The 10,120-nt window shown below is 53.5% G+C and overlaps 1 protein-coding gene across 1 annotated transcript in view; it reads right to left on the minus strand.

The window, feature by feature from the left end:
• The window catches only part of ITPKB (inositol-trisphosphate 3-kinase B), a gene marked incomplete at both ends in the record, with an annotated part of 66,282 nt that extends 59,853 nt beyond the window's left edge, over positions 1–6,429 (minus strand). Inside the window, one exon of the mRNA XM_080340906.1 lies at positions 5,443–6,429. Within this exon, the coding sequence (XP_080197032.1) occupies positions 5,443–6,429 (987 nt within the window). The remainder of the gene's footprint in view (positions 1–5,442) is intronic.
• Between the last annotated feature and the right edge of the window lie 3,691 nt (positions 6,430–10,120).

Consider the following 10,120-nt stretch of genomic DNA (forward strand, 5'->3'; position numbering starts at 1 on the left):
TTTACTGCACAAATTTACCTACTGGTATAAACAAAAATAATCTCTAACAATTACAGAAGACTAATCTCAGCTGAAGCGACATTTAACATCATACATAGATGCCATTATTTCTCTAGTGAGTTAGAACAGATTTACACATAAAGAAAACATTAGCTCAGGGCTGGCTTTCAGTCATCGCACGGCATGCGAGAGCTCATAATATTTTCTTGACATGCAAATCTGTCCTAACACATTATAGAAATAATATGGAAAACATGAGACAGGTGCTGACTATGGTTTGATTGGTTTTTGTCATTGTAAGGCTCTAAAAAGGTAAAGACAAAACTGTAAAGTTTCCACTGATCTGGGAATTTCACTCCGCAGACATTCAGCTTAACACCCAATGGGTCCAACCAGCCACACTCCTGACACCCTGCAGTTCCCATCAGGAGGGGAAACCTGGCTGCTTCCAGAGCTGGGGACGCTAAGGACGATGCGCCTAATGTTTGTTCTTCCTGCACCTCGGAAATGCTTTGGGCTTTTTCCACTTTTTATCACTGCTTTCAGCATGAAATTGTTAGAGACACAAAATATGCAAGAGACAGCAGCTGTGCTAGCAAGTAAGTCCCTCTATGAAAAGGACGTGCTACGTGTCATGTAACTCCTGTGCCGTCAATCATGGAGAAGGTGAGCAGAAAAGAAACCCCTTCCCAGCAAGCTTAATTATGCTGATGAAAGTGGACTTGAAATAGCATCATTTGTCTCCCGTTGGGCTACAGCAGCACCTTCAGTTAGCCTCTGTGGATGGGAGCCCATAAAAAAGCTGCTTATTCTGTGAGAAGGCCACAGGAGTAGGTAGAAGATAAGCTAACCGAATAGAGATGGGAGCTTTGTGAACTCTCCAGAGTGCTCAGCCTCCATCTACAAAGAGCCTGAAGCTCGACCCAGCCCACCCGGGGGTCCTGATCTTGTCCCAGCAGACAAAAACAGACGCTGTGCTGTCCGGTCTGCTGAGCCTGGCACCCCAAGACTGGAAACACAGAGGTATCCACCTGATTCTCCTCTTCCTCCTGCTCTTCCCACAGCAAGGCTGAAGGAGGCTCTATCCTTTGGTGTGCTCAGCACCTTCCCTGGGCGATGATACGCATTACTAGAGTAAACGTTGCTCTTCAGAGCAAGCAAGCAGGGCTCCAGAATGCTGGACATTATATTGATACTACATTGGTGATATCACTCACACACAAGCTCATAAGCTTAGAAGCTTTTAAGACAAACACAGTGGGAGGAAGGAGTAAAATACATAAACACAGTGAGAAGAAAGATATACATTCCCGGGGCTTGAATACATCACCATAGCCATGCGGTCATGGTTTCTGTTACACAGAGACTTCCTAATCACACTGACAGCCAGGAAAGGGAATGAAAGCCTATGTAATTTGATTGATTTTTATAGGAACAAATTAGGAGTGTTTTCATCAGCTTATACCTTGGAACATCTCAAAGAGAAAAAAGCAAGGGTCCCACAGGCCCTTGGCTGACACTAACCCTATCTAAACTTGGCTCCTTTCACAAATGCACTACAGCCATCACAAGTCAAACAAATACATCCATTTAAAAAATGGCCTGGCAGCAGCAGTGCCATTAGCATTTTCCAAAAGCTCTTGCCATTTTGCACCAGTTAATGGAAGTCTCTTATCCCGAGCAAGCTGCTCTGCCTGTTGAAAGAAGCAAAGGTTTCACAATGTACCGAGAGCCGCTTGATTACTATTCTGCCGTATGTCCTGTGTTTCCACAGCGGCTGTGGGAAAGCCAGGAAGAGGAACACTGCAGCGTCTTGCACAGTTTTTCCAGAAGGGTGGGTTTTTTTCCCTTTGACGTGTCATTTTTCTATAGTACGTACTTGCACAATTTATGTCTTTCCCCCCACTCGTCTGCTGCTTTAGGTCAATGACGACGACTCACTGTACTGAACAGCATTGGGATAACTTTTGCTTAAAGGGTGCAGCCAGCTTCCAAGACAGGGGACAAGCCTCCTGCTGCTGAGTACCCCTCGGTCCACCAGTTCTCCCTTGGGAAGAGCAAACAGGGTCCCCCAGGAACAGCAAAGCTCATAGACCTGTACCTTCCCATTGAAGTCAAAGGGAGTCACAGCTAGAATGAGGCTTATTTTGGGTGTGAAATCCCCTTTAGGAGCCAGGCCACTGTCTTGGGCTGCCTGTGCTGCTCGGAGCCTGCGACAGGGAGCCCCTTCTCACACCGCTACACTCCCAACCTGTGTGATCGGCCAGGAGGGGAGAAATCCTCCCCACACACAAGATGCACTGTGACAGAGACAAGTGCCTTCCGACAGCCACTGTGTCCCCATGGCTTGGGCGGTGGGTGAGCGGAGACACCCACTCCTTCCCCAAAATACCTGACTTGCTATGGCAGAGGCTGTGCAGTGAGTGCTGCCCCACAGCACGGTCAAACCACAGTGTCCCCATCCCAATGTGCTGCCCATACGGGCTGTCCCTCCCACACAGCCCCAGAAGTGTAATCGCTCAAGTGTCTCCGAAACCTTGCAAGCTCCAATAAACAAGCATGGGGTTTCTCCAGCAGCAGCCCACAGCCCGGGGAAAGCCACAGCTGCAAAAGCCCTTACATGGAGGTTTACTCAGACCTTAAGTGGACTTGCACTTAAACAGCAACACACCACATTGCTTTTATTGTCACTGCACTTCACAGGTCTGCTGTAACGACAGCAGGGTCACCATGTCCCAGTGCTGCGCAGCCCACCAGGCAACAGAGAACCTCAGGGACAAGCAATGCACTGAGTAAATTGTTTCAGCAAACAAAGGCAGAGCCCATATCAGCCACTGAGCTGCTCCAGGTCATGGTGTCCAAAAAGAGTGGCCACCCTCCATCCCTCCCTTTCGCTAGGCAATGTAATCCTCTTACTGGTCAATTTGCAGGTCTAAACGCAAATGAAGTTTCCTACCTGAAGTACAAATGGAGGGTGAGTCCCTCCCAACCGGGGGGATCTGCCCGTTTCCTAAGGACACCAGGAGGAACTACAATAGACAGCCGGACATCCCTAACAGATTTGCTAAGCCAGACAGCCTCCAGAAAGGAAGGGCAGAAGCAAGTCTGCTGTTTATCAAATCTGTAAACATGCTATGGGAGATGTGCCACGCAGACCATATCTGCAGCAAGAACTGCTTTTCTGTCGCTCATCATTACCTCTCCTGAAGGTACAACAGCCCTCCCTCTCTGCCTGCCCAGGGTTACCTACTCCACCCAGAGGCAACGCGTTGGTTTCTGTCAGCCAAGGTCTCCCAGGATTTATTTTGACGGAAAAGCATGAGTTACCGAGAGAACTTCTCACACATTCTCCCTCATTACACAACTAATTTCCAGACCGGGTGCGTTGTTAAAAGGAAACAGTGAGTTCACGAAAACAAATGAGTGTACAACCTGAGACTGCCTTAGTTGCTGCCTTCTGCTGTCATTATGGACTTAAACGGTGTTGCCAACCGGTACACAAAGTTGGGTGTTATTTATATGAATCAGCCTTGAATTACTGGGCCTTTGTGCACAATCCTGCTGAGAAGTTGACTATAACCTGCCAAAGCCAGCGGTCAGCCCTGCACGGGACCTGTGGAGCCCAGCAGAAAGTATCATTGTAAATCCCAGCCACTCCTGCTGAGATGACTCCAGCACTGAAACAGAAAATCAAGTGCACCTCCTCAGGCTGCCTGACACGTTTTGGACCAGATCTTCATCTCGTTCAGCTTGGAGCGGTCCCACCGAACCCAGCAGAGTTACTCTGATCTTAGACCTGATCTGAGCTCGCTCTGATCCAGGCCTTTTGGCAATATAAACGAGCCCTGCCTGTTCACTGCTGAGCCACTGGCCTGGCTGAGCTCACTGGAGGCTGCGGGAAGTTCTCCACAAGAGCATCGGAACTGTTTTCAGCAGCAAATGAGTGGGATCCGGCACTAGGAGCAGTCATTAGTATGGAGAATAGAGCAGAGATTACTACAGCTCATGCACACAAAACCAGCAGAATTTAATAAGCAGAAGGACTGTAGCAGCCCCCAAAGGGAGCAAGCTTACTCATCAGTTGAGACACCTAAAATACAAAAGTTTCTGCAAACATGATAAGCCACAGCCTCATAACTTCATTAATTGTACTTTTACTCAACTGCTTCTTCATCCCGAGCAGAACTGAGCTTGAATTCTTGGAACAGGACAACACAAGTAAAAAAGCAAAGACATTTAATTCAGCCTGCTGAGTGTTACAAACCACAGTCTTTCAGTTCTTCATGAGTCTGATACCTTCACTTTACTTAGATGTTTCCCTGCACTGGTCTTTCTCCTGTCATTGAGCTTAGCCAGAGTTTCACTATCTTCTGTCTATGGAAAGTTAAACATGGTGAATCACAGCACTGGAAGCTGCTGGGCCTTTATCAAACTCTTTAAATTAAGGAGCCACTGGGCTGCCCTGCGTTTTTCACAGTTTGTCAGTGCGAGGCTCCACAGCTGAGCTCAAATCAATGTGATGCCTCACAGCTGGAGGATGGGAGAGCCCACGCGCTGGTCGGAGAACCTCGTGATGGGCACCTTGCACTGGGGTAAAGTGGTTCAAAGCCCTCTAGATAAATGGTGTGACAGCTCAGAACAAAGCACTCTCTGTGCAGAGCATTCAGACATGGAGCAAACTCCCCAAGTGACACAAGAAATCTCATGTGTGCCTGCCTTTGGAGAGTGCCTCAAAGCCCTCCTCTCTGAGGACACCTTTCTGCTCTAAGGATAACAACACTGATGCTTTCTATTGCCTGAAGCATCCTAACCAGCCCCACAACAAAAAGAGATCCAGAAACAAATCAACTACCTTATAAAAATATGCTTACCTAAAATATAAGAAACCCCGCAAGCAGAAAGTTTTATTCAAAAGGAGAATTACCAGAAATTCTAGAGATTTTTGCTTCCATGTGAAAGGCGCACAGCCATTATGCTGATGGGCATCTGTATAAACTTTAACAGACAGCTGGCTCACACAGTTTCGACTCCAAGGAGGAAATAAATTCTCCTTTAGGCTCATGTAAATCCTGGGAAACCTCCAGAACCCAGGGAAGCTGTGCCGAGGGATGGCTGAGGCTCGTAACCACACGTCAGCAGAAGGCTGCCGTCCATGGGTGCACAATAAGCACGCCGGCGGGCAGCCGCAGCGCTGGGGAAGCTCTGCAAGGACTGCGCACAGCGGGATGGATACTTCTGCTCTCCCCTGGAAGCAGGGGATTTTCAGACTATGAATAGGGATTAGCTTTCCATGTGAGGGAAAGCAAGCACTGCTGAGCAAACGGAAAGTTTCTCTGCAGACCTCTGCTGCGACAGACCTCTGCCCTCCCGCCGCAGCTGCGCCTCGGAGCAGGGATGCGGCCGGCGCTCGCCCCACCTCCCTGGGGCTGCTGCAAGACTCACCACTCGGGGCTTCTGCTGGTCCAAGGTCTGCAGGAAGGCCGGAGTCTGGTCCAGGGTGCGCTCAGGGTCACTGGAGATGTCCTCCTCGGACTCCTCCCAGGATGAGGAGAAGCCGGTGGAAGAGGCTGAGGACGACGACAGCTTCCGAACGGGCAAGCTGCTGGGGGGCACAGCACCTGCCTCCTCCTCTGGGCCCCCCAGGTCCGTGACGATGACGGCAGGGATGCTCGTGCCAATGGCTGTGCACTGGCCCCCAAGTCCTGCGGGGGCCACCACCACTTCACTTCGTTGTGGTGAAGGCCCTGACAGCTCCAGGGGGCTGCTGCCCTCTGCCAGCCCTACGGCTGGGACCACCAGCCCCACTGGCCTCCCCGAGGGCTCTGCAGTGCTCGGAGAGACCTCCGTCCCACCAGCAGTGGGGGTCTCATTCTCCTCACGGGCTCCTGGCTGGGATAAGGTTCCAAGTCCCACCACTGGCGCCGGTGGGCTGGCAGGCTGGGGCCGGGGTGAGGATGGCCGGGGAGACAATGGCCGGGGAGAGGACGGCCGTGGGGAGGACGGCCGTGGGGAGGATGGCCGGGGGCTCCGTGGTGGCTGAGCAGCAGAGCTGTGCGCCTGGATGTGTGCCTCGAAGAGCCCCACTTTCTGGTTCACCTGGACGTTGTGCAGCTCTCGCTGGAGCTGCCACGCCGTGGGGGATCCTGGCTGCCCCTCTTCACTACGGCTGCCCCTCCGCCCCCCGGGGCTGCCCGGCTGCCGCGGAGGCTCCTCAAGCGGCGGGAAGAGGAAAGCGGGGCCACGGCGTGGGGAGCGGGGCGGCACGGGGGCCGGGCTGAAGACAGGGAGTGGGCGGCAGCTGCCAGGAGTCTCTGGGCCCCTGGGCAGCACTTGTCCGGGAGGAGGCGGCGTCTTGCTCCCGCCGCTTGTCACCTCACTGTTGCTATTCATCATCACCAAGCTATTGAGCGCATAGCAGTACACGGCCATAGTAGTCAGCCGGGGCGCACAGGGGGGCCGCCGCCACTGCCGCCTTGGCCCTCAGGCTCCGTGGGGCTCCCGAGGGTCTCTCCACGCCGGGACCAGCAACATCGCAGAGGAGCTGGGCTGGCCCTGGACCGCAGCTCCATAAAATGGGACAGCTGGGGGGAGAAAGAGAGACAAGTGGTGAGAGCAGCTCTGCACCCTCCTAAGCTCATCCTCCAGCTGTGCACACAGCTGGCTGGACTCTTCTCTTCCTGTGTCCCTGCACAGACCTGCACTCATCCCCAGTGTGCCACCCCTGGGGACATGGGCCAGCCTGGTCATCAGGATCTGAGCCAAGAGGAAACAGGGTTTGGGGCTGTTTCCCCTCTTTCCTGCCTTCCCTGCCCCCGCTCCAGGTTGCCTGTCGATGCAGCCACAGCAGCCGTGTCCGAGAGGACTCGCAGTCAGCAGCCATTCCCACCACAGAATTCCAGAGTTATGGTCAACTGGTGTGAGCTGAAAGCTGTTAGCTTTCAAGTTTTGGCCCCAAAATCTGACTTTTTTCTGAAGGGAGGGAAAAACTCCAAATAGCTCAAATTTGTCACCGTCCAGGGTACCCCCTACAACCAAGATCAAGCCTCAGGCATGGATTTCTGTTCTGTGACAGACATGAAGGCTCCCTGCTTGCACAGTTTTGTATGGGACCCCGTCTCCACTACTCTCCTAAGCCACCATGTGCAACAGGATGGGTTTGCACATCTTCATGCGTGCCCTGTCTAAACATGCCTCCCCTGCACACGTTTGCCTTCTGGGGCATCAACTGCTGCAACCGCCTCCAAGTCACAGCCCGGATCCCACGTACAGACACGTATGGTGGTGTCTGCCCTGCCGTGTGTGTGTGCGTATGAGTGAGAGACTTTGCTTTTATAGGTGGCTCTCTGTGCCCCTCTGTACTTAAGCGTGTCTTCCTTTGTGTCCATTTGCTTCATGTGCCAGCGGAATTGCAACGCTCATCCCATGCTGGGCCATGGCAGCCCATGAGATCTACACAAACATGCTGCCTACACGAGTGTATGGGCTTGTTTATGCATACCTGTGCTAGATCTGGCTGTGGTGTATGTGTCTTTGGAAGCACTTGAGTGTGATACTGTCAGGGGTACCCCTGTGCATCCCTGTGAGGCTCCTGGCAGGTAAATGCCCACAAGTCTAAGCACAGTCCCCAGCGACGGGGTCTCCAAAAGGCTCACCATCCCTCCACGCACTGCTTGGAGGCAGCGTGAGGCTCAGCAGAGCCCAGGCAGTGCGGGCATCCTTTCTGTGCAGGGATCCCCAGCACCCATGCTCTCCCAGTCTGGCCTGGCTGTGAAAGCCAGCACTGGCACAAGGTGCTTGGCCAAATTTTGGGTGCGGGACAGCCTGCCTGAGGCCAGGGCAGGGTGCGGGACAGCCCGCCCTGCCCCAGGGCAGCACCCTGCCCCTCTAGCCGCCCTCCTCCCCGTGGGGCCCGCCTGGCATCGCGCACCACCCGCGGCTGCCCCCAGCGCGGCCGCTCGGGGGTTACCGCCGCTTACCTGGGAGCAGGATCCGCGCCCGCCCTCAGTGCGCGCCGCCCGGCAGCGCCCGCCGGCGCCCGCGGGCGCAGGGCGCTGCAGGAACCATCCCCGCAGGCACGGAGCTCGGCCGGCAGTCCCGCTGTCTCCGCGGATTCAAACGGCTTTCCTCGCCCCGCGGTGGGAGGCGGGGAGCGGAGGGCGCCGGGCTCTTCCCGTCCGCGCTCCGGCGGCGGAGGCTGCGCGGCCGCGGGCGGCTCCGCGCTCCGGGCAGGTCCGCGGCGCGGTCACGGCGCCCGCTCCCGGTGCGGCTGTAACGGCGGAGAGAGGAGGAGGAGAGGGAGCGGAGCGGCGAGGAGGAGGAGGAGGAGGCGAGCGGAGGGAGGGGGTAGGAGAGCAGGAAGGAAGTTGTGAGCCCGTCTGGGGTTGAACTCAGCGGAACAAGTTTATTTTTTTTTTTCGCTCGGCGCTGCTCGGCTGGAGGGAAACACTGAAAAAAAAAGTTTCCATTGTTAACTAAGAAAAAAAAAAAAAACCGCCGCCACCAGCACCGCCGCGTTTTGGCCGCTGTGGGTTAAAGACACACGAGCCATTTTCCACCCGCGGCCGGAGTGTGCGGGGCAGGTCCCGGGACAGCCACATCCCGGCCTCCCCACGCCTGCCGGCCTTCGTGTTCCTGCCCTGGGCACAGCGGGCAAGGCAAGGGGTTGTGCCCGCGCCGCTAGGAACGCGGAGCGAAAGGCCACCCGTGTCCCCATGTGCCCAGCTCGCAGGCACGGGCTACCACGGCCGTTTTGTGCAGCATCCCCTGGCCCCCAGGCTCGGCAGCTCAGGCTTTCTCAGCACATTGGTCACCCACAACAGACCAGCGTTGGTGTGAAACCCACCCTGCCAAGCTGTGTGGCTTTGGGTGAGCGCGTACAATGTGGGGATGTGGCCCCCAGATGCCAAACGCAAGGGCTGTAAACTGTGGCAAGCACGTCCACTTGCGGTGGCACTGCCCCAGCTTTAGGCAGGGCTGTAGCTAACCTGTCCAGGACAACATCTGACCTTCCTGATCCAGGGTTGGCCACAGACAACACCTTCTCCGCTCCTGCAGCCCCCAGGCACGGGTCCTGCTTGGCAGAGGGAGCAGGCTCTTGGCTGTGAGACAGCATGATTTCTGTATCAAGATAACTCATTGGAAATAGTTGTCTGTATGTCAGCACTTCAGGAGAGCAGGCTCTGCGATTCGCTCTCAGAGTAGCAGTCAAGGTCAAACCCAGATGGCAGTTTTGGGGTTGGTCTGGACTGGCCAAGGGAAAAATAAAATAACAGCAATTTGTCTCTGGTAGGATTTTGCAGCTAGGAGTTTCCCCCAGAGAGGGAAATTGATGTCACAGCAGATCAGCTTTTTCTAATTAAAGCATAACCTCTAGAGCGTAAACAGGGGCAGAGAGGTCTCTGAATCTGCAGGAGGTGTGGATTGCCAATCCCACAGGCAGACAGACAGAGACACCCAAAATGAGCTTATGTTTGTTTTTCCAGTAAGAGAAATGCTATTTTGAATTCAGCGCAGGAAAAGAGATTTTTAGACTCTTTCCACTCCAAGCTGTTTCCTCAGTGTCTGTGCTTGGTCAGGAACTGGTATTTCAAGAAATAAAGTATGTGATCAATCTGTCTCAGAAAAGTGACCCCACGGAGTATAATGGCACTATTCATGGGCATAAGCTTCCCCCTGTCTGCAAATATCTGCAGATTCTGGTCATCTGTTTGCTCCAATTCCCTCATGTCTGCATACACACATCAAAAAGTAGGAACTTTGGAAAGAAAGAATAAATTCAGGAATACATGCAGATAAACAGGTATCTTCTCCTTTTAAAACAGCTGCACTACGCTATGCTAACAGCATCTGCATGTGCCTGCAAGCACCACTGCATATCCATGCATGTTTCGACTGTTCTTTGGGGTTGTTTAAGAGTATTTACAACAGCGTAACCACAACGGGTGCTTAAAAGCCCGTTCTTAAAGTCACACAATTTCAAGCACCATCAGATATTCATCCTATCAGAACCACAGAAATGAGCAGGGAATTCACTATGGGACATTTACTGATAAAGAACTCCCTAAAGGAGACCTGGCATTAAAACATGGCAGCATTTTTGTCATGTAACAGAAATACGTGA

The sequence above is a fragment of the Nesoenas mayeri genome (assembly GCF_963082525.1).
Source record: "Nesoenas mayeri genome assembly, chromosome: 3".
Lineage (NCBI taxonomy): Eukaryota > Metazoa > Chordata > Aves > Columbiformes > Columbidae > Nesoenas > Nesoenas mayeri.